General features: G+C 40.9%; 2 protein-coding genes across 5 annotated transcripts in view; one reads left to right on the top strand and one right to left on the bottom strand.

The window, feature by feature from the left end:
• TMEM266 (transmembrane protein 266) overlaps positions 1–22,928 on the bottom strand; it is a 60,142-nt gene extending 37,214 nt beyond the window's left edge. For both annotated transcript variants that reach the window (XM_051770361.1, XM_051770362.1), the window contains exons 1-6: positions 22,802–22,928; positions 21,548–21,649; positions 20,426–20,531; positions 18,130–18,318; positions 7,291–7,445; positions 2,671–2,744 (exon numbers count right to left, since the gene is read on the bottom strand). In XM_051770361.1, coding sequence (XP_051626321.1) covers positions 2,671–2,744; positions 7,291–7,445; positions 18,130–18,318; positions 20,426–20,439 — 432 coding nt within the window. In that variant the 5' untranslated portion in view covers positions 20,440–20,531; positions 21,548–21,649; positions 22,802–22,928. The remainder of the gene's footprint in view (positions 1–2,670; positions 2,745–7,290; positions 7,446–18,129; positions 18,319–20,425; positions 20,532–21,547; positions 21,650–22,801) is intronic.
• The window catches only part of NRG4 (neuregulin 4), a 44,498-nt gene continuing 41,982 nt past the window's right edge, over positions 22,850–25,365 (top strand). Inside the window, exon 1 of one of the 3 annotated variants that reach the window (XM_051770389.1) lies at positions 22,850–23,009. The gene's annotated coding sequence lies outside the window, so the exon portion shown is untranslated. The remainder of the gene's footprint in view (positions 23,010–25,365) is intronic. The other 2 variants (XM_051770385.1, XM_051770388.1) reach the window with 2 other exon arrangements.

Here is a 25,365-nt window from a genome sequence, read left to right as displayed (position 1 = left end):
AAGTTTGTATTGTTTGTTCTCTGAAGAATTGTGTACCCACACGTACAACTAATGGGAACCAAAGCACAGAATAAACAATAAACATCCAAACTTGGGACATGGTACTTGCTATGGAAACCTTTTCTGAACACCAGAAACCCTGAATCCTTGCCTAGGAAAAAAAGCACTGTCTGAAGGACTAATCAATCCCCAGCAGTTGCCTGTTATATCCAGGCAAACTAATTAAACCTGCTCATCTCTGGAAAATCATCCTGGCACGAACAGTCAAATTCTCACTGTAACACATGATCTTCTCAACAAATGATCCCAAAGACAGCTGACTTTGTTAGGGGAATCAGAGAGAAAAAAAATCCACTGAAGGGACCAAAGAAGTAAATAAAATTAAGGTGGATGGGGAAAAAAAAGTGACTTGCATTTTTCGCAGTTATTTTGTAACCTCTCGGAAAAAAAAAAAGTTTTTTATTTGGATGACAGAAAATTAAATCTGTTTTCCCTCTCCTCAGACACAATTCAACATGAACAGATGTGGTATTGCTTATTAAACCAAGGCACAAGGCCAACCCCAGCAAACCCAGTAGGAAAGGTACATCTGAGCTACCTTCCAGATTGGTGGTCTCTGAAGCACATCCAGTTGCTCTGTGGAGCCACCTCTGTTGTTTTAACCCAGGACTCTGAGCCACAAAATGAACCCAGCTCCAAAAATCTACCCTCCTCTGTTCACCTCAATGGCTGCCTTGTGGCCTCCTTTTTCTTTGCTCTAAATTCAAACCATAATCAAATAGGTGAAAGAAGATACTTCGGAAGACAGAAACAGATAATAAACTGAGTGATAAGAGGTTTATAATAAATGAGAACAGCAAGTAGACAAAGCAGTTCCAAATACCTAACAGAGAGAGGAGAAAAGCCAACACAGCTCCAAAATGAGGATGGTGAGTCAGGGAACCTGTTTTGGCTCTGTGAAGTATTTCTGTTACTGTTTTCCCGTAAAATACTTCGGAACCAGTTCATCCACTTATAAGGGCACTCTGTCTCAGCAGAACTGAAACAACTAATCCCTCCTTGAGACAGATGAGTACAGGCCTTGAGGATCTGCCTACACTGCCACAAACAGGCAAACAACAGCTGAACTCTGGAAGGGATCCGGGAGCAGGGCACTGCATCAAGGTGTGAGCAGAGTGGCTGGTGGTGGAAGGGAATGAAAACAGAACCTGAGACTACACAGCAAGGGAATTGAGGATCCCAGGAGAAGCTTTTGGTGAAACAAGCTCCAGAAAGCAAAGCAAAGCAGGTGAGTGTGGTTGTGCAGCCCCACTCTAGCAGCAGTCACAAGCTGGTCCTGCTGGGAAGCTCAGGATTACAGGGAGCTCCAGGGTGCTAATGCTGGGGGAGAAAGTATTTCTTTGCAGGGAATGGACACCATCTAACAAACCTGAGTCTTTGGGAATTAGGATGTGTAACTCACAAAGGAAAGACTGCAAAAAAATTGAGATTCTTTTCAGAGAGTTTACATGGAACCTACAACCCACAATCACCACCAGAGGGTGGGGACAGTAATGGCACCTATCTGGGTAACTGCAGCACCAGAAGGCTCAGATGAAGAGCAGCCAGAGACCCCTGCCTGCTATCAAACAATCCTTTCAGAAAGCACCCACTGACAACACCAGCTAAAAAAAAAACCCTGGGTAGAAATACAAGGACATATGTAAATAAATGCATTTCATTAAGAGCACCATGGAAATAAGCAATGCATGAATTCAACACAAGTGATCCAACAAATCATTTGCAGATATCACAGATTTTTGGGTTTTGATTTTTTTTTTGTAACCTTCATCTAAATTTACCATTTAGTAAAGACTTTCACATCTGTCTGGATGATAATATTTTCTAATATGGAACTAGAAAAAATATTTTTAAATATTTAAGTCCAAGCTGTCTTCCAACTTAACAAACATAAAACTTGTTTTTGTAACAAGTAACATATTATGACCTGAAAAATAGCCATAAAAGCATTTTGGAGTATTTCAGGAGCAGTCTATAAGTCTCAATACCAATGACTTCCTTTTGGAATAAAGTTGAAAACTCTAACAGATCATCCCAGTTTGGTCATTTGTTACATCATACAACACATACATCCATACACATTTTGGCCCAGAAATTCACCATTTGTTTCATTCTCTTACTGGGTCTGTATGCAGCAACCTGGAACACCTAAACTACCTAGATAAATTGTGAGAGGGGATAATGCCACTCTCAAAACAGAACTCTTTGTAGAAAAACTCCTGTGGTTCTTTATTCTCAAAGAACATGTCTTAATCCTATGCCTTATACCCAGTGACACTGATAACAAATGGATGAAACTAGTTCTGTCCAGTGCCTCTAGTGAGTCTAATTATTTCTTTCTGCAGCTTTCCAATTATAATTTGTAAGACAGTATCTTCCACATTTCCTTACCAATTCCAGGCAAATGACAAACAGTGCTAATCTATATTGCATTTTTTAGTTTGTTGCATAGGAACACAACAGTACATTATTTTGTTGTTTTTTTTTCTTAAAACACACCGTGCTACATTTATTTACAGTCAAATTACTGTTAAAACTCTTGCTAATTCCACTGACAACATAAAAATAACTTTGAAGTTCTGTATGTGGTGAAAGACTGGTTATACATACCTCTGAAAAGAAAACAGAGAGGATGACTAGGCTGATCCAGTGAATTACTCCTGCAAACTGTGAAGCACTTGAAACTGCAATTAACACAATACAATGAAGGGTCATTATAGTAGCAAAGTGCAACTCAGGTTTAATATAATTAGAACTTCCACAACTTACACATGGTAAAGTTTGCTTTCTTAAATTTTGTAATGGAAGTACCAGAAGGAGGATGGGATGCAATGGGACATGGAACTCCAGCCCTGCCAGCTGCTCATCCTAATTCAGGCAGCTCGTTGGCAGCTGCAGCAGCTCTTCACTGGAGCATTTACAGGTAACTCTGCTGGTAAGCAAGGACACACTCAGGCCTTGGCTGCTCTGTCACCTGTCCATGCTCTCACCCCATGCGCTGCTTTAGCTCGGAATGTGTGACTAAATCCTGTACACCTAAAAATCCAGAGTTAGGATTCAGTAAGGAAACAGAATGCTCCACTATTGCCACATTACTCCTTGTATTCAGTCTTTGACAATTCAGCTCAGATGGTCAGTATTTGTCTGGAACAGGTGCTTAAAAACTAGTGCTCAGAATGGGCTCCAAATACATTTCATGCTGACAGAAAAGCACAGAAAGCTGACAGGGTCCCGTATCTGAACTGCTGGCAGCTCCTACTCCCAAGTCTGGAAGAAGGGAATGAAGAGAAAACATCCTCTCCTTACTTCAGGGTATTTGTGAGTCTGCCATCTCCACAGCAGACAGACCAACCCAGCCTGTGTGGTTTGCAGTGCCAAAGAACGGCTGTGTGACAGCCGAGGGTAAGGCAGTCGATGGCTGTGTGCACAGAGGTGCAAGGCTGTGGGTCGTGTCCCAAGAACACACAGGGGACACGCTAAATAAAGCATTTGATTTTTAAATCAAAATCGATTAAAATGGGAAGCAGAGGAGAGGGATGTAGGAGGAAATCAGGATAGAAATAAAACTGTGAGTACGGGCTGCCACTGGAACTCTCACTGCTGAGGTTCTTCTGGGGCTCGATGAGAGAATGTTTGCTGTGGTGCAGCACAGAAACTACTTGATGAAACAAATGGGCAAAATATAACATATTTAACTTTCCCAAGGCAGTGGAAACCGTTTGGATGCTGTTTTTCCAGCAGTGTCGATTGACCTACAAGGCTCCAGCTGCCCCCCGGTGGAAAAAAAAGATACAGCAACCAGAATTTGGGGAGAAAACCCATTTCTGATGCCACAGTAACTGAGCACTAGCTGTGCTGTACGCCCTGCCAGACAGGGGGCAATTAAATTGCCAGTAAAACAGTAAACCTGAAAAAGCCTTCCAAACAAGCAGCTTTTGCACAGGAATTGAATCAGCAGCCCATACACGGAATCTGGATGTTTGCCTCTTCCAAAACACTCCCTTTAAAAAATGCTGTGAAAAGCTACAAAACCAGAAGGGGCTTTACAAGAGGTGCTCATTCCTGCCCTGTGGTGGTTTGGGTACATCACTGGGATTCAGTTTGAGGCAAATCACCTATGCTATTCAGCTTTTACTTTAATCTGGAACCCAGTTTCACATTTGCTGAACTTCTAACTTTTTTTTCCCCCTAAAAGCCAAAAAGTTTTGCTTTGCTTCACATTTTTCTTGTCTGGTGCTATAGGGAAGAAGTGAATGCAAATCCAGGCGCTTTTTAGTCATGAAGAAGGATAAAGAATAAATCGATATAAAATGCAGAGTACAGCCAAACTCAGTTCACCTCCTCCCCCTTTCCCTCACTTTCACATCTCCTCAAAACGTATATCCAGAGGTGAGGGATGAAGGATACACCCTGACAAACCCTAAGTGACCACCACAGAAGCTTGTACTACCAGCACCTGCTTTCAGTGGCTGTTCCTGAGGGTGGTTTCCTGGCAGACACTCACTGCAGGGAGTCGGGAGCCCTGAAGCCCCTCTTTCTGAGGCGCTGCTGCACCAGCCCCTGTGTTTCCTTTGGCAGCTCTGCAGGCACTCAGCCAGGAACCAGATCCAGCAGCCAAACTGACAGGAGTGGAGCTTCTCAGTTTCAGGGCCTTCAGGGAGGCCTGTTACAGATCCACCTGCTGCAGCTCATTGCAGGAGGAGGGCAATATAAGATCATTTCCTGAGTTGCTTTCCCCTTCTGAGGTGTTAGGGTTGGAAACTGCCACAATCCTCTTTTTTTTTTTTTTTTTTTAAATGAGGTGCAAGTGAGTTAATATACATCTATTTCTGCATTTGCAGAACATCACTGTTGAGATGTTATTTTGTTAATGCTTGTGAGCAGCTTTGAAGACAGAACTTAAAAAGCAGATTGTAGGACAGAGACTCATCATAAATAAGACCTATTATGTGTCCCCTGCTTTCTGAGGTTTCTAATTCTGGTATGAATATGCTTTGTGATAAAATACCCTACAAGGTCTCTGTACTTTTCATGTGTGTGACCCCCAGTTTGCAAATGTGGTGTCCATCTCTGCAACCGGCAGCTTTGTGCACTGTGCAACCAAAGATTGCACTGAAACCATGGAGGAAAATGATGCTCTAAAAATGTCACAGCTAAAGAAAACACCAGGGTTTCTTTTGTTGCATTTTTTTTTTAATAAAGGGAGGCTTCCTAAGGAATTACAGTCTATAATGTGGATTAGCAGTTGTCATTACAAACAAAATCAGCAGTGATGTGCTGTGACATACCCTAATGTACTGGTTGATTTTATATAGAACAAGGAATCCTTTAAAACTGTAATTACATTTTTGAAAAACATAATTATGGGCTAATGGCTTTTCAAAACCTTAATGTAAGCGACACATATAGCACAACTGCAATACTTATAACATCAGCCCCACCAAGACAGCCTTTATCTGATTTAAAACAAGATAGAAGGTATTGAAACAAGGCAAAGACAAAAGGCCTGATGGGAAGATTCATTAGTTAAAATGTAAAGTAGCAACACAAGTGGAATGGGTCCTTCCTCAGGTGCTGAGAAAATCCACACAGGCAGGGGCCACCTCTGAACAAGGAAGTCACCTGGCCCAGCCAAACACCTACAGCTCATGCACACGGTGTAAGCTGCAGAGCTTTTAAGAGTGTCACATGCACCAGACACACAGAGGAGGAATGAGTCCTAAAATAAAGCCTTCTTCAGAAAATGCTTCAGAAAATAAACAGTAAGAAAACAGGTGCTTCCAGAGGAGAGTGTCCAAAACTGTCAAAACTCTATGAGAAATGAACAAAAACAATTTTTAAACTCTCTGGCTCTACAGGGAGTGATAATTCCTACATCGACAGAAAGATGTGACATCTCAATAAATATTGTTGAAAGCCTCTTCCTCATTCATTTCTTAAGGACTTACACCCGTAATTAGCATTCCTGACTTTTTTGAAAGCAGCAGACTTGTCCAAATGCTGGGCTTCCTCATCCAAAATGGGAAGTGACCAGAGACTACAGAAAATAACAACTGGAACGGAGTGGCCATGTCAGAACAGCGTGTGCAGCATGGACAGACAGGTGTAAATGGTGAGCAACAGTGGGGGGTGACAGCTCAGCCATTTATTCATCTCACAGAGTGTATGAAATGGCTGCAATTATCAACAAAGTCCCCTAAAATAATCTTAATACATTTGCAATACCTAAGTCTTTGCTCCACTACAATTGGTTGACAAATCACAACAGTAAAAGGACTTTAAAAATTTGGTTTGTTCAGTTTAAAGTTGCCATGGAAGAAGACACCAGGCCACGACTCTTTTGTGCTACGTGTTCTTGCATTTAAGGGATTGTCTGAACCCCAACTGCCATTTCAGCACATTTGAGATTGTATGGAGATGGGAGAGGCTGCTCCTCAACACTTAGCAGAGGCAAAAGTGTAGCTGATATTTGTGTTCATGTCAACTTTGTATCATAAAAGAAAAAAGGGGAAAAAAAAAGAAGAAAAAACGGGTGGAATGGAGGAAAAGAGCAGAAGGGGAAAAAAGAAGATGAATTAGGAAGCAAAACAGAAGCATTAAAATTTCCACTGTGGAACCTGTGCAGAGTGAATTCAGATAAAGCGAAACTCCATTTAAGCTATTATTTGACTCACAGTGCATCAGCAAAGTAGAATGAAAATCTGTATCATTTCAGTGCATTACAAGCTAGAAAACTGTAATTTCAATTCCTATCCACCTCAGTAGAAGTAAATTAATAATAGAAGTAGCACCAAAACGCCTGGTATGTTCATCACTTCTGTCTACCCATATGTGATAAGCATCAGAGATTAATGAGGCACAGGTTTTTTTTCTGTGCATATGTAGCATGTCTGTAAAAGACAGACCTTTTCAAGTACTAATGACAGCACATGTGAACCTCTGCATGTACACTCTGCTTGTAGCCTTTGAAAATTTGTCCTATACTGAATTTGTTAGTTGACCTGAATTTGGTCAGCAAAATAAGGAAGAGACTGACTTCACTGTACCAGGGTTCCACAAAAACACATTTCTTACCTAACCTAGTAATAATTTAAATGGTAGGAAAAAAAATCCCCACCATCCTCCCCCCTTCAAAAACCTCCCAGCAAGTTAAGCCTTTATTTTATCAAAATTAAAAAAAAAAAAGAAAGAGAAAAAAAAAGAAAAAGAAAAAAAAATCCTCCTACTCACACTGGAGAAGCTTTATATCTATTAGGAGTTCCAGAGTCAGAAGAATCACCACCAATACTACACAGGCTACCAGGAAACTGTTGAGACTTGCACTGAGCAAAAATACCTGCCACACAGCTGCTCGTCTCCCACAGCACGGTTTTAGCCAGTTAGATCTAAAGAAATAAAATTAGGGGAAAAACAAGAAAAGAAAAGAAAAGAAGAAGAAGTGAAAAAGGAAAAGAGCTAAAGAGCAGTGAACTCAAAATTACAAGTTCTGCTGTTATGGATACACTCAGCAATAATGCACAAAGACTTTGCAAAATTCACTTTCACTGGTTTCCTGACCAAGAAAAACACATAAAAAACCCCTTTCCCCTGGGGATTTTGTGTGTCCCCCCAGCTGTGCAGTGCACTGGTGTTCAAGTGCCTTCAGTGCATGGAGTGATGCAGCCCTAATTATCACACACACACTTCTACTTTCTTCCTGTCTGCCCCTTTTCCACGTGCTCTCACTTTGACAGACACGCTGCATTCCCTTCTCTGGGAGCACCAAGGCACAGCAGGGCTCTGCTATTCATAAGTCAATGATGCTTTTTTTTAAGAATTTCTCTGCTGTTGAATTTTATGGTCATTCCCCTTTATCCCTGCTCTGCTATGAGACGGATCTGACAAGGGCTGCCAAATTTAGTTTGCAACAATCAGTCCACGACCTCGTGGAAAGGAGCAATAGGAATGTGGAAAACACCAAAGAATGATTCCATAGCTACACCTGCAGTAGCAAAGGCACACACCTGGCTAAGTGTCAAACCTCTGACCAAGGCTCTCTCACTTGCCTATCTGTCTAACTCTCACCACTCTGCTCGTGGATCAGGCCAAAAATTACTTTCCTGGAGTTTGGGGTAACACAGTTTTGGGGACAACATGCACCAGGGACTGCTCCCAAACCTAGTTTAGATGACATCACCTTGTTTTAGAGGAAAAATAAGGTTTAGGCAGGATGCAGTTAGGAGGAGGCTCCGAGGACCAGAACTCTGGACAGAGGTTGATGGATCTGCAAAGGTTGCACTAATGCAGATACAAAATTACAAGGGGGCTGCTAAAAAATAATTTTTTTTTCTTTTGAGAGTATTGGTAATGACAATACCAGTAGCATGGACTTCAGAAGCATAAAGCACATCCTGATACTTTTTTCCTCCTAAACCACCCCCACACCCCTCCAGTTTCACTTTGATACATATAATTTCTCATCAGAGTGCTCTCAGTGTTCCTGTCCTGGCTCACCTCAGGAAGTTCTGGTGGGGTATTGCCTGACACTTCAGATTTTCCAAGCACTGTAAATACACTTTAGGTAATGAAAAGCTGACATGATTTATTGACTAGGCTTAAAAAGCTGCAAGCACACGAGTGTGGTGCAGTAACCCCACCGAACTAAAATGACAATACACAGAAACCATTGGTACAGAAGAAGATATGATGGTACTGATCAATTCCAAATAAACAGCTCTAGACTCAATAACTCCTGTTATAATCAAACACTTGGAAAAACATCACAAAATGTTCTCTGACGTACCCACACTCAGAGATGGGGGAGAAAGTGATGCCAAGCAGTGCTCAGAGACTTGACACTTTCAAGCAGCTTCTCAGAATTAAGCACATCAACACTTGCCTCAGATTGCCTGATTACCTGACTGTGAGAGACCTCCTCAACTGACTCTTAAAACTTCAGAGAAGATTTGACAAGTGTTACTATCAGGAACTTGCCCTTACGTTAAACTTGGTTATGCTTCAAGCCTGAATACAGAATGCACTACGTTTTAAACAGGTAGTTTTAAAACATAAGGCAAAATAAAAAAGGCATTGGGATAGGGCCTTTTTTCCAATTTGATCTTTTAATGGATTTTATTTTACATCACCTCAAAATAGGTCAACTTGTTTTTAACGCAACTACGATTTTGGGCTTGGGGTTTTTTTTTTTAGATTTTCTAAAACAACGAGGGGGCATGGCCCTGTTTAAACAGAACAAACTTTAGTTTGATTCTCCACTTACATTTATCTTCCCTATTCCAACAGTCCCGTTATCCAGCATTTTAATGTTGCAGGGCAGCTTTTCCTATTCTCAGAATGATCAGTAGAGGGCCCAAGTACAATCCTTTAAAAGCTCTACAGAGTCAAGATTTTCAAATATACAAACTGTACCAGTAAAAATAAACCAAAAGTTTATTATATAAACAATTACATATAGCCATGATAATCATTACTCAAGCTATTAATTACTTACAGAATCCTAAAGCACACAGAGTTATTCTCTCTGTTCAGTGTTATCATTCAGTATCAACAACATTGATTCTAAAAAGCTCCTGAATGAAACTGTGAGCTTACAATTGCAAAAAGCAATCAGCTTAAGAGGTCAATGGCAGCTCATCTGCATGTTTACACCCATATTTCACTCTAAAAAGGGCCCTGTGTGGTTTTTTTCCTGGGTGCTGCTTAGCTACTTCTTACTCCTGCTACTTCTCTTCCCTGCTACTTCTACACTCCTGTACAGTCCAGTCCTGATCTTGTCTTGAATTGCTGGTTTTTTTTATTTTTACTTCTTACCTCTTGCAAAGGATGGACATAAATAACAAAAGGAACTATAATCCAACTAGAAATATATTTTAGATCAACCTGATGACCTGCTAACCACACTGACTCCTAATACCCAAATCTCCTCATCTCTTCAACCCTGTAACCTGTTTAGTAGAGTAGCACTAATTTCTCCCTTCTGAGGTGGAAGGGCTCATCCATTCAACAGATGAAAAATCCAGTTTTGGAGAAAAACAGATCCCTACTAGAATTAGTGTGGGTTTAAACTTACCTTCCAAATTCTGGCTAATTCTGTGACCCTGCAAAGCTGCACTTAAATTTAAAGCTCAGATTAGAAATGTAGCTACACAGACTTTTCAAAAAAAACACCAAAACCCCCAGAACTCACAGAGCTCTTCATAAATTTATGAGATTACACACTAGCCACAGACAAGGAAAACATCTTTTTCCCTCACTTCCGACAGAAATGAGAAAAAAAACCCAATTTCCCCCATCCTCCAAAAAACCAAACCAAACCAAACCAAACCAAAAAAACCACACCATCAAAAAACCTCAAACCAATAAAATAGTCCTCAATTTTGTTCAGAGAACAAGCACACATTCTCCTGGTGTCCTGACTGTGTTTGCTTGAATCCACAGACAAGTATGACTTAGGAGAACTTTCCTGTGTGAAAGTTCAAACATGTTCATCAGGTACCTCAGCTACTTCATCTCTAAAACAGGAATATTATTGACCTTTCTTGCAATTAATGGATGAATTAAATAACTGCACTAGCACAGGAATTTTGTGGTTGATGGTGACACAGGGCTGTAAAGTTTTGTTCTGAGACATTAAAATATATTTAGTGGAATTTTACCAGGGGTAATTCTTTTTAAAGATACTTTCACACATGGCTTTGTGCAAAACCAATCTGTCATCATCACTGCTAGTCTTATTAATAAACAGCTTGGAAAAAAAGAACATAAGGCAAAACTGGGAAAGGTTGAACATATTTATTTGGTAAGGAATCACTACAAACAATTTCTTCAAGCTGTTAACAGCTGTCATTGTTTCTATTTTCTGTTCTTGTAAACAAATACCCCCAAATCTGCATTATACCTGACCCTGTTTTTTGTTTTTCTTTTGGCTAAACAGCAAGTGTTTGCATCTCACAAGATGGCTAGGATCAGACAACAGAAGGATGGAGGAGATCCAAATCCCTATCTGAAGAGTAGAAAGGCCATGGTCAGGAAGTGACAGGAACACAGAAAGGCTAAATAACAATACAAAATCTGGCTGAGAAGCACAGACAGCAGAACCTCACAGCAGGCAAGAGGAGCTGGAGGCCTCGAGCAACTCACTCCAAGGAACAGACAGAGCTCTGCACCCCTTTCCCAGACTTCTCCTACAAGCTTGGTTTAACTACTGACAACACCCTCATCTTTTTTTCCCTAAAACTTTTACTATTCCAAACCCCACAACGCTTCTTGTAAGACTGCAGCAAAACTGCTGCTAAAAGGGTAGGAAAGATTGCCCCAGTTTTCTCCCTAAACTCACCCATGGCCAGTTTACACACACTTGTTCTTGTGCCAACATTATTCTTTAGCTTGATTAGTTCTCTTCCCTTGCTGGCATTTTGTCTGTGATGCATTTCCACACAGTAATGGCAGCCACTCATGTAATTCAATTAAAGCCCACGCTTTTTGTAGAACAGACACTCAGGCTCAGTAACTATCCTGGTGGCCTCTTCTGCATGTGAATACAGACTACTGGAGCAGTGCATAATATTTTGGAATAGGTTTAATTAATTACATGAATGCTTCCCAGCTCTATTTGAAGCACTTTATGCTTTCTAGGATCATTTGTGCCTTCTTTATAGGTGTGTAACACACCATTTGCCCACAGATAACCTGTGATTACCTGGCCTATTACTTCTCTCACTTGAAAATTGCTTATTAGGCTTTTTCTTTTTATGCTAAAATCTTTAGTGAAGTATCCACATCAGGCTGAAAAACTACCTTTAAGAAACATAAGAACAGCTGTACTAAGCCAGAACAAAGGCTTGGCATCCTGTCTCCAACAGTGGCCATGAGCAGATGTCTCAAGATGAGTAAGAACATAGCAAACATATAAATACTTCCCCTTAACATTCTCACAGCATCCAACTATTTTCAATTTGGTGACTTCCTGAGATAGATGTGTTTTCTCAGACTGTACTTAGCAACCTTCAATGAATTTCTCTTCCACAAACTTGTCCAACCTCCCCTTAGGGAGATGAGTTATTAGCAGCCACACAGCCTTTAGAAAGTAGCTCCAGGCATCTACTGCCCCCTGTGCAAAGAGCAACCTCTTTTTGCTTCTTTGGAACCCGGCCTTAATCTATTAATGTACCCTAGAGACTGTGCTGGGAGAGGGGAGTGTGGGTGTCTAACCTTATTTTAACCTCTCTGTGTCACAGACTTTGTAATGTCAATCAAATCTCACATCAACCTTCTCTTCTCCAGACTGAAGAGTCCTAGTTTACATAGTCATCTCCAGTGAGATGTTGTATCACACCTTTGATCACTGTTTGCCTTTGATTCTTTTCCAGTTCTTTTATATCTACCATATCCTTTTTGACAGGGACCAGAACTACACTCATGTTCAAGATGTGGGCAAAACCTGGATATCTACAGAGGCACAACAACGGCCTCTCTTTTATTCTCTGCTCCTTTTCCTTAGCAATGCTAAGATCTGATTTGCTTTCATAGTGCTGCTCAGTATTTAGCTGATTTTTTTTACAGTTTTGCCTTCCAGACAAATATTCATCTTTTCCACATTTCCCCCTTGTCCCATTGCTTATCCACATTTCCATTTTTGCACCAAGTCATATCTTCTCCAACTCAGACAACTAATTCCAGTATCAAGCCAGACAAATTAGATCCATTTCATTCCCAGTCTCCAAGGAAGCACTTTGCTAACAGTGGTCTGTGGGCTACAATTATTACACTTCTACCCACAAAAAGTATGTGGGAAAAGTAAGTTTGCTGGAAAAATACAGCAAGATCTCCAAAGCAAAAAAGTCTGAAAATCACTGAGCTAGAAAATTAATTCTTTGTCTTACTTCTAGCAGTGCTCCCTCTACCAAGTGATAAGATGTTGGAGGGATCCACTCAAAGGATTTAGGTACAAGGATAAACACAGTAATGAGCTATTCTGGAAACCAAAACTTACAAAGATAAACACTTAAAAGGCTTAAAAATTCTAAATCACCGAACGTCCCCATAACATAGCCCAAAATTTCATGTAGTCTCTAGTGAAGAGCTGGGCACCTCACAGGTTCTGTGGTGCTGAATGCTCATTTTCTGCTGCAGTGCAGGTCTCAGTTTTGGACCACAGCACTGAGAGCAGCAGTGATATAGTACTGCCCAAAGAACAAATCAGCACTACAGTCTCATTTCACTGTATCCTGATGTTAGGATTTTGCACCATCTTTCTGGATTCAGACTATGACTGGCAGCTAAAAATAAATTACAAGTCACTTTTGTAAATACAAGGAGCTCGCTCGCTATGTGAAATACTTCTGCCCTCCAAAACCTTTGCAATTTATCTTGAGCTTAAACCTCATTATTCACCATGTATCAACATCATGCATTCCAGGATCTGCACGAGGTGCACAGAACTTTTGAGAAAAGGGACTATTTCTTATTATGCTGCCAGATAAAGACCAGAAAAGCAGAAAGCAAGAGAAATGTAAGAACTCGATCAAGTTCTTTTAGTTAAAGCAACTTTAAGTAAAATACCTCAACAAGATCAAATATCTGAAAGATAAATACGAAGACCAAAATAAGTGCATCTACTCGGTGCAATTACAGAAGACAGTGAAGGGACAGACATCTTTTTCTCCCAGGATGAGTGAATTTATTCACCAGCAAAGTCTTGCAACCAATTTAAAAAGAAGAGCTCACGACTCTTCCCTGTGTTAATTCTGCACCTCTGTAAATCTCCGTTCAGTTTTGGTTACCCTTCCTTTCTCTCTCTCTCTCTCTCCCTGCAGTTTTCTTTTTTTCAGATATTCCTACTGTTTAATGCACTTTCTAGCTGATACCAAACAAATCTGAAGCTATGAACAGATGATTATTAAATTCCAACTGTTTACAGCTAATGTCAAATGAGTCACATTAACTGCGTGAAATCCCAAACTTTACCTCTTTTTATGTAAAACACAGTATTTTGAAAGCACCATCATGTTTCAAACTTCTTTAATATATAAAAAACTCAAGAGCTGCAATTTAAAGCAAATAGAACAAATAATTTAAAGTCGGTGTATATCTCTCCCCCCTCGATTCACAACCCCCAGGAAACACAGATCTTCATCAAGAGAGGCTCACTGTCTATCTGTATGGTCACACAACATTAAAATGCAGCCTGTTGTGCAACTATCTGTGAATTCCTTCCTAAATGATTGTGATAGATACCTCCTAACTGGAACTTCAGGAAAATACAGGAAGGAGAAGATTTCCCTATCCCTGCACATGTCCCATTTTCTGCAGGTTGTCAATTTTCCGGTTATTCTCCAGCACTTTTATTGGTCATTGATGCAAAAAGCAGAAGAGAGAAAATAGTTTTTGGAAAACAGAATACTTGACTGGAAAAAAAGAAATCAAGAGTGGCACTTAAAGTTCATGTTAACATTTAAAAGTCTGGGTGATTAGTCTCCTTAAAGAAATGTTTGCATACTCTTTTCATGCAAACTGAGTCCAGTGCAGACATAACCTCCCCAGTACATTCACAGACACAAAGCAAACTGGCAACTCTGCTGCTGCAAGTTGTGCTTTTGTACCTGAGCATCACCCAATTTGCTACAGATATGTTAGAGGTGTGCACCAGGTGTGCTCCTTGGTATTCAAGGCACATTTTCAGGATGAGTTCAATTCTCATGTGTGTGTCTCAGCCATCTCTGCAATGTCTGAGCAGTGCACAGCAGTGATCTCTAAGGATGAGTCCAACCAGGGAACTGCAGGGCAGATCAGTGGGGCCATTAACTGAGGAACATCACACTCATATTGGTTCTTGTTTCTTCCAACAGTAAGAAGATAAAGTAGCTTCTTCCCACGGTAAGGAAGAGATTACCTTTATAAAGAGACTGCTACAGTCACATAAAACTCCAAATGTTTTAGTCACATACTGTTGGCATTTTCCAGAAAACCTCCTTTTTCTGAAGAGTAAAGGCACATCAGTCTAGGAAGCAAGGCAGATGCAGGAATCCCTCCTATCCTACTCAGGGAAGCCTCACACACCTTATTCCTCATCAGTGCAAGGCAATGGCAATGCCAGCCCACCCAAGTGACCTGTAATGAGTATTTGTAATGCAGATTCTGTCCAACTTAACCAACTTCCATCATGCAAATCTTTGTACTTTCCCTAAGTGAGAAGTCTACAGAGGGAGAAGAATAGATGCTCAGCCCACATTAGAAGACAACACATTTTGTGATGTGTTTGAGGGTTTCTGGGAGTGCAGAAAGGTTTTTCTTGCCTGATTACCCTTTCACCACTTACAGGTGTATTTCAGGGCCAGGCTTAATGCACCATCTAATCTGCAGTGCTTTCTTTTTTGCTTAGCACAGGAATCAGTACTGTCATCCAAACTTCTGACAAAACAGCTCAAACTGTCCACAAAATTCCTTCAACAGACAGGAACTGACTGCCCTGAGAATTTGATATAAAAAAGGAAAGATCCATCAAACTACACAAAATAAGATCTTTATTCCAGTATTAAAGCCATAGGAATGTCAGCTTACACACTGTCTGTCTGACAAGTTAAAGACAGACCACAATTTTCTTTTTTTTAATTTTTCCTTTCGTTTTTTCATTTCTTGTGGAGGGGTAGCTAATCTGATGCCATCTGAGAGTTTCCAAGCACACAAAGAGGGCTGAGCTATTCCTGAGCTATCCACCTATTCCTGATTGCCCATTAATACTGGCTTTATTAAGAGAAACATTCTCTCAGATGAAACAAAAAGCTCCCCTCGTTAGCAACCAGGTTAAATTTGTGCTTGGACCCTGAACACCTTCTGGCCTTAAAGAAGGAAGATTAGAGGAAAACCTTAGGATGCACCATTAAATCAGAAGACTCCTTTCTTGCCCTCTCATTCTTCTCTAGTCTGATGTCCCTCTTGCTGCTCCATGCATGGAAATGGAACCTTACTGGTGACTGTCCACTGATCTGACCCTCCCCATCTCCTTCTCAGTCAGGCTGAAGCCAGTCACATCTTACAAGGCCATGGGAAAGAAATCACACCCCATTCATAAAACCAGACATATTCCCCACCAAGCCAGAAGGTGGCACGGGGACAGTATTTCAAGTCTGCTGCTGGGCTTCTGGAGCTCAGCTCTGCTCCTAAATTTCTCAGGGCATCAGTTGTCAGGAGAGCTTCTGAAAGGAAGAGGCCACCACCCCCACACGGGAGATGCAGTCCCAGGACTCAGCCAAAATGCACTGAGATGTACAAACTAAAGCTCTGAATTTTCTTCAGAGAATGCAATCTACAGCTGGGAGGTCTGGATGGCCCCTGCTTACTTCCATGCAGCCTGACAAAGCCACAAAAGAAGTCTGTGTGAAGGAAGGGATCTCTGCTGAGGAAAAGAATGACAGGCCTATTTCCATGCTTAAGACTGCAAAGCTGCTCAAATGGTTACAATGAGAGATCTGTGCCCTTTGGCATAGTGAAAAATTGAGTTGCAGATCATAAAAATCTATAAAAATGCATACTTGAACTAAACTGGTATTGACTCAGCACCAAAATAGCCTGAGGGTTACACCTGCATACTCAAATTAATTTTCAAGTGCCTCTTTTGCTATGCAGGGTATTTTATGTTACAGTTGTACCGTGCTTATATAACCTACTCAAAATGTATTTCCCCTTGTTTGGAGTAACAACTTTCTGGAGATGTCTCATAAAGTCCAATTTGGAAAGAAATTAAAAGCAAGAGCCTTCCCCACATATTGCTTCCTGACTTCCACACAGAATACCTGCTGGGCTGAGATCAAGCAGGTCTCTGTTGATTACAGAGCACAGGTTAAAACTCATTGAGTTGTTAATAAATGGAGGCTTATATAAAACCCTTTATTAATGTCTTCATCAGCAAGCATTCTACATGGCTTACTGGGAAGTGCTTTTGTATGGATCCCACTGGCAGTGGAGCAGACATGTTCAGTGTGACACACGGTGGAACAGCAATCACAGAACCAGCAGGGCTGGGCACCTGTGCTCACCTCACCTCTGTCCCAAGGGATGTTAAACTATAGTGTTATCATTCCTGACAAATACACCTTCCTGACTACAGTACCTCAGTTCCCCTCCTTCCCCCACACACCAGCCATTTACCCCAGCCCTTCCCTGCCGTCACTGTTCTCTGCTGCAATACCAGCTTCTTACTTCTTGTCCCAAACACCACAGAGATCAATAACAGGCTGTTCCCTTCCTCACTGAAGTCTCTTAGAAGCTCCCCTCAAAGTCTCTTCTTCATGTTATTTCAATCAGTACTCCATGGCAGGTTTTCTGAGCCTCTAATCATTCTCACTGCCTTCCTCTGGATTCTCTCCAGTTGACCCAAATCTTTCACAAAGGATTTAGTACAGCAGTCCACCTACAGCCACTTCAAGCCTGAACCAGGCATAAGGATGACTTCTAATGTCCTGTAGGACAACAATGCTACATAATCTGACACTGGGTTATGTTTGAGCAAATGCTATGAACTGGTTAAGATCTTTTATTTCAATAAAACTGGAATCATTGTTCTATGAAAACAGGAGCAGTATGTATGTACTATATACATTATCAAAGGCAACATTCACACATGATCAAACTACACAATTCAAATCACTGGGTGAAAAGTACACTATCTGTCCAGGAATCAGCAGTACTGTGCCATTACCTCTGTCAGGAGATGCACAACTACATACAAGAATCTCAGCAGCCAACTCTCTGTCATCCTGAAACCCTCCTGAAACTCCTTTGCAAAGAACTTTCACCAGGCCATTCTGCTTTTCTGATGGGCTATAGATCTTTTGTCCAGTTTTTCCTGGGACAAGGCTTCCAAACTGTGGTCAAACAGCAGAATTATAAAGAGCCCCAAACCAGCCCAGTTTAGCTGTATTAGAAAAGGTCACTTCCATTCTGTGACAATGGTTTTAAAAAGAGTTTGAGGACAACTGGCTGCACTTCTCCAGCTTAAGGTGTCCTATTTTACAGGTCCTGAAATCACTATAATCTAAAACCATAAACCAAAATTCTGTCCTTTGTACTTACCCCTCTCTTTGGTACTCCTCATCCAAATTTGACAAAAGCTGGGACCCAGCCACAGACAGATCAAGTGCAGCTAAAGGCAGATCTCGATAAGCAAAGTTAACAAGCTGTACAGGAGCAATGCTTTTGGTCTCTTCTTCTACTTGTTGTGAAATTATCTCAACTTCTGAAACACCACCTTCAATTGTAGGCCTGAAAACATAATAAACACACATACACACATAAAAGATATAAATATATAAATAAGCAAACAAGCAAAAAGTAAGTTAGAGACAAGAACTTCATGGAATCATAAAGAGCCAGCAACTTAAAAGGCCTCTGCAAGGTCATTGAGGGAGGTGTTGTCATTGAGGAGACCAAATCTCTCCAAACTTGTCTTTCGTAGATCTCACTGTGATCAACAGAAACCTCACAAAGGAGAACAGCATTTCACCCTGCTGAATCTGCTTCAAAGGCACTAAATATAAATGGATGTGCTATAAACAAACAAACACAGAAAAAATGCATGAACCCAAAAGCAAAATATTCATGCAAAACAGAAAGAAGATGTGAAACTGTGCCAACTAAAAGCTCACTGCTTTGTAAGTTCCATCAGTGAGCAACAAATAGCTAAGCTTATTAATCATTGTATACAAATCAACTGTTAATTAATGGTGCAGTTTGACCCCTCTTCCACTGTGGATCTGAATATTGATTCAAATAGTTCTGATGGATGGCAGCTTTGTTCCATTTAACTAGAAAAGATCATTGTGTTATCACAAAATAGTTCTGAAAGGAGAACAATGATTCAGAAGAATTATGGACTCCTCCATAAAGATTACCTAAACTGTCCTTATGCACAGTTACTTAATCTGATGGTGTATTCTTACACCAGCCCACTAACACTAATGGAATCTCCATGCAGTTAAAACCAGTGTGACAATGTGCATGTCTTTCACATTTATAACAAGATACTCCTGCTCTAGAAACTTAGGGAGTGTATTATCGAGTGCATGTGAGGGATGACTCCACTGTAGGACAGTCTGCATGGCCAGGGTGATCCTCTGCAGCACCAGCCAAAGCTCTTGCTCTGTTTGATCCACAGCAGGTGCAAGCACAAACTCCTCCAGCTTTCTTCCAGGGGGGCCTGTTAACTTCTGAAAAAATCTCAGGCTACTGTCAAAGGTTTGCAACACCAGGTGAGAAGATACTCCTTTTCCACGGGGATATAGGTAAAAAGTTCTTAGCACCCAACTTCACTCTGATATTTGACTGCAAAAATTGCACTGGTGATTTTGTTTTAAAGAAGCTTATTAAAATCTTCCAGCAATTTAAGCAACCTGATTAACAGTTCCTTTTTTTTTCCCCAGAAGTAATGAGTTTAGAAGAGTACTTAACTGTTATATTTTGTATAAGGATATAATCTATGGAGGCGAGTGAGGGAACCAAAATTCTGTGTGAAGGTTTCTATTGGTCAGAGCCTCACATTAGACTAACCCTTTCAGATGGAGGACATTATTCCTAAATTAAATGGAGCTAGCTGCTGCCAGCATTACATAAGAAAGTAACTTAAAAAAAAACCAGAAAATGCTGTTATATCTCCAGTATTTGGCAGGGAAAGGCTGTAGCTGTGTCATACTATGGCAGTGAGCAGAGGTAAAAGGAAGTACTATTTGAACAACCTAAAGGCCTTTATTTTATTCATGTGTAACTAATAACGGAAAGTAATGAGATTCTTTGATTTCCAAACGAACTGTATTCTTCTGTAAACAATCTGAAATCAGAAACCCAGAGGTAGGAACTAATTTTAGCAAGAATTTTCTTTGATTTTCACCTTTAGTGCCATCCTGTGGACATTTACCTTTATAGGACCAAGCGGGTTCAGTTTTACATGAAAGAGCACACGATGATCCCATTTCCAGTATTATAAAGGAAAAAGGAGAGGAGTTGGTGCTGCCTTCCCTCTCCCAACAGTACTTAGCTTCTGTATTCTTAGACAGACTAAATCACAGACATAATCTGATTTGACTGAAAACAAAACCAAAAAAACAGACTAGTGCTGGCAGACAGGCTTGGGACAGGTTTGGTGGCAGGGAAAAAAAAAAGGACAAACAGACCTGAAAATAATATAACATACCAGTTTTCAGCCACTGCTGTTAGTAATACATCAGACATGCTTACAGCATTCATGTTTTTTCTGCTAATTCACACTCTTTAGACAACTTCAGAACCTTTTTGATGTCACAACATCGTTCTCCTACAGGCAGCAACCTGTCCCTTTCATTCAAAATCAATTATAATTATATCAGATGGTACTTACTGAGGATTGGTCATGTTGGAGGATGCAACCAAACCAGCAGTAGTTCCAATATTTAACTAATTCCAGCTGCTCTGCATACAAGTTCTAGCCTTGCAAGATTAGGTCTCTGTGAGAAGCAAAACAAAGTTATACAAAACACAGCTGAAAGAAATCCAAAGGGCTACACTGACTTTTGTTGTGAATTTGAAAGTCTGTCTAATAATTTTATTTCCCCTGTGATTGTTTTTTGAAGTATTTTTATTCCAGGTTAATTCTTCCATATTATTGAGGCTGTAAAGTTACAGTGCATTCACTCATACACACAGACATGTATATACTGCCATAGGAACACAAGTCTTGTTTTAAACCACTGCATTGTTGAGAAAGATAATCAAGGTCAGAGGGAGAAGTGGATTTTCAAAGCAAGCTCATGGCTTCAGGAAAGCAAATTCTACTTGAAGCCAAGTGATTTTTTACAATTTAACATACATTAAAGAGATGAGCATTAGCTTTGTCGATGAAGGTCAGGGATTTGTTCTCCATTTCCCAGTTCGAACTGTGTTCCTGACTCCACTCGCTGCTTTAGAAAGTCTCTTTCAAGAATTAATTCATGTTGTCAAACATTCTAGATGGGCTGTTACCAGGAGAGTATTTTGATCAACAAAACCCAGTAACACCTTTGGAAAACGTGCCACATTTGCCTGTGGCAAAGCCTCTGCTTGTACCGTGCCTGGACCAATGCACTGCAACCAGAATGTTGAGTCTGTGAGAATGAAACCTACTGATACACAGGTTTGGGAAGCAGGAAAAACAGAGAACATCACAAACCAAACAAAAAATTCTTAGAGAAAGATACAATGAGAGACTTCGTAAAGCTACTGTAAAGTTTATATGCTAAATAATTTTTAAAAGCAAGATCAAAACAAACTCTTATTTTAATTAAACAGAAATAAACATCGGCAAATCAGAATGTTACTGACAGTAACACCCATGATCATGAGAAATGCTTGTTATACTAAACTTTATAGGAGAGCCACTTACAGGCTGAGCTGTTGGTCAAGTATTTACAGTGGAGACATAAAAATGTAGCTACTGTAAGACCCTTAACAATCACCTGATATCAAACAATAAAATTGAACTTACGTCTTTGGTAGAGCCATTTCCAAGGCCTTATTTCATGTTTTGTAACCTTACAAAAACCGTAAAATATAGCCAATGGATTCTCACATCTTCCAGATAATGTGCCTGGGTGTGCAAAAAGAAAGGGTATACATTGTGATCGCCCTCCTCAAGTAGATAAGTCAGCCAAAAGCAATTTAATTATCCATATGAAGAAACATGGACAACTTCAAAACCAAAGACTGCACACATTTTAGAAAGATACACACTATTTATTTATAACCTTGTAATACTTCTAAAGATAGAATAAGAAGCAAACTTTTTTCAGATAAAGCTTTGCTAATACAGCAGAAATTTGATTTGACATCCATTCAATACCAATGGGAGCCTCTTCCCTGGCCTTTGTCATCCTGAAATTATTTTATTTACTATATCCCTAAGACAGCAAAATACTAGAGCATTTGCCTAAAATTATGCATGTTTAAATCACACAGAGCTTTATGATAGCAATTGTTACATGTACCAGCACAACAAAACTAAAATATTAGAATTAGCCTTGGTTTGCGAGCAAACATCTCCTTTAGGTTGATGTTTTCATAACACAAAAAAACCCAAACAATTCTGAATGAAAAATTTTACCCAGACCAATTGTTCTAAGCACTCAGCCTGAGAAAAACCTAAAGGCACGAGGCACTGTGCACCTGGTCTTGTGAGACTGAGGAAAATGAGACTCCTGCTGGAAATGCATTTGCAGGTCTGGAGGATAGAAGGTACACAGGGATACAGCTGACTTAGGAAATGGGAATAAAACTGATGGAAACTGGCCTCAGAGGACAGGCAGGCAAATGTATATGTGGGAGTTTCTAAACCTAGTAAAAAACTCACCATTTATCCCTGAGACAGCACAGTGTTAATATCCCCAATCTCTCTCCCAAACAGGGCTTAGGAAACAAAACAGTGACAAAAAATGTATAGCTAGATTTTTAAAAAGTCTTATTTTTTAGATTAATCTCAAGATTTTGAGGGAACTGAAGTCATAACAGGGGGGGCAGCAACACTGCAGTTCCTTCACACAAGACACGAACATTAAATATTTGCCTCTCCAGAATACAGAGTCTCCTTTTCTCCTGAAAGCTGGAAATGCATGCACAGTCATACAGAATTTTGCTTTACAACTGAACCAGGTCTCTGAACCGGACCTGACTGGTGGCAACACCCCTAAGCCAGAGCAGCTCCCTCCTCCTGGAGTTGGCAGCCCCACAGGTAAAGTTTGCTCACCAGCAGGACCAGAGGAGCAGCTCTGCCGACAGTGCCGGTGGCTCTGCAGGGAGCAGAGTCCAGCTCGCTGAGCCCAAGGGATCTACCATGACACAAGGTGCTCACAAAGGTGGGACGAGGAACCTGGAGACACACCTGGAAGGAGAAACAGGGAGTCAAGTTTCCAAAGGACTCAGTGGAGCCTTCCTGAGAGAAAAAGTGGCCAAAAGTGAGTAATTTCTGGTGCAAATGACTAATGTATTCGCTGATTTAATGAACTGAAAGGACAAGGAGTTAGCAAGGACAATAAGAGGACAAAAAAGATGCAATAGGTTGTTGTATATCTATATCCTAAATGGATTGCTGTGATTCATGCTTCTTTCCAGACTTTATGCAAGCAACAGAAATGTCTTAACATATACTGATATTTTGCAGAAAGGTATTTTTTACCATCCACCCCACCTCATCTATCTGTTTTTAGCTTCCTTAAAAAACCCCACCTTTTATAGCAACATAAAACACTTGCAACTTCCACAGGAAATTTCTGTGCAACTGAGTGGTGTTTAAAGGCAACAAGGATCAGCAGGGAGATTCTATTCTTCTGCACTTATCTCTCTCCTGCATTCCTATAGGATATAGTGTGGGCAAAGAGGAATGATGTAGCTCTCCTCCCTACCAACTGAGCAGAGATAGGCAGAGGGCAACTTTTGGGTATTCCATCTATAACCTGAGTGAAAATTTTTCCATGCAGCCCCTTCCCCACCTGACACACTCAATTTATTCAGTAGACAAAAAACCCTTGTCTCTTATAGTCTGGTCTGACAGAACTAGTTAACAGGTCCAGGGTTTTTGGCTTTTTTTCCTCACTTTATAGAATTGAGACCAGGCAGCACCCAGTACATGCTGAGCTGCCACTCAGTGTGAGTATGGGCACTGCCCAATCTGCTTGTTCTGTAGTGTGTTTTCAAGGTGAGATGGCTGCAGGAGAGCACAGTTTCCAAAGTTTAACAGAAATAGTTTAAAAAGGAGATATAACAGACAGGAAAGAATTGTCCCATGAGTTTCTACTGCAAGCTTTTAGTGGTATAACAACCCAAAACATTCACTGGACTAAATGACTGACACATTTGTATGTACCAAAAGCACAGTGCAACCTGATGGGAAGCATGTAAGTTTGTACACAAGTAGCCCAGCTTAAAATGTGTGGGATCACAGTACAAACCTCAGCCCAGCTGACTCAGCTCTTCACCCCTCTGCAGCAGGCGAAGGAAGTCGTACCCGTTCACTGAGCTCTTTCTGAGGCAAGATCTTCCCAGGGTTTAAAAGTGCTGGGCTTGCCTTCCAAGCCCTTCAGCTTTCCTGTTCTCTGCACAGGTACTGCACATGCCAGTGCTCCTCAACCTGTGGGATGATTCTGCTTTCTTCCCCCCCTCCTCTGCAGGGGCACCTGCTTCAGCTCCTGGGCTGGGCAGTGGGGTCACTGCACTGAGCAAAGGTTCCCGCTGCTGTCCTTGCCCAGCACACATCCCGCCTCAGTTAATTCGTTAATGTTTACAGCAACCTCCTATTGTCAGCAACCACACCCTGGCTGGAGCTTGCTAATAGGAGATAAAGTCCAGCTGAAACAACACAAAGCACAGGACAGAGTTTGGAACCACAGCTTTTAGCATTGATTTAAGCACAGTCTTACAAAATATGTGTCACAGTGTAGTGGGCCCAATTGGGGGTGGGGAGTAGGAAGATGGTTTAATTTAAGCCTTTTGCACCAAAGTCCCTACTAACTCATACCCTGTGTTCAGCTGAGCTGAAGTCAAGACAATGTGATTCAGAGCTGTTTGCTGTCCTTGCTCACGTTCTGAGGGGTATTATCACAAAGCTGTAAGCTCCTGCACAAAATTCAGATGTTATCTGAAACACCTGAGTTCGTGCCCTTATGAGGTAGCTACACAATCAAATTCTGACATGTTCTTCTAACTAAAGATTCTGCCACACAGTCCCCCAACAGCAGCTTAAGACACATGGACAGGTTTGCATTCAAAGGAAATGCCACAGGCCACACTTGAGGAGACCCCATTGTTGGCTGTAATGTGGGGTTTAGGTGCCCTTGCCCAGCTTCAGCTCCTTCCTCTGCCCATGGTCCTGTGGGACCAGGAATCTCATTTGGCATTTCACTCAAAAACAACAAAACTATCTTTCTTTTCCTGAACTTTTTTGAAATTAAAAAAAAAAAAAAAAAAAGCAGGATGGCTTCCCTTATACAGGTCATAGTACAGCTCCAAAAACAGTTATGTCAGCAGAACTGAAAGTGTAGGGCAGGGCATTGTGCATGGAGACAACAGCACAGAGAAACACTTTAGATTAGAAACAGTCAAATCAAAGCTGACTGCAGAGCCCTGGCCATTGGCAACATTCAGCTGGAGCAAATACCCAACCTGAAAACACTGAAGAGACTGAGGAAGGGGTGCCAATCTGTGGGGGGGTTTCCTCTTTCTGTGTCACACTGGAGCTTTTTACTCTGCATCTAGTCCAGATCAGGAAATGGAATTTTGCTTCCTCTGTGTGAACAAGCTGAGTCCTTATTTCAG

This window comes from Manacus candei, unplaced genomic scaffold (assembly GCF_025592945.1).
Source record: "Manacus candei isolate 608988 ecotype Guabito, Panama unplaced genomic scaffold, ASM2559294v1 h1tg000119l, whole genome shotgun sequence".
Classification (NCBI taxonomy): Eukaryota; Metazoa; Chordata; class Aves; order Passeriformes; family Pipridae; genus Manacus; species Manacus candei.
The sequence above is the reverse complement of the archived record's forward strand: the minus strand, read 5'-3'. Positions and strand labels throughout refer to the sequence as shown.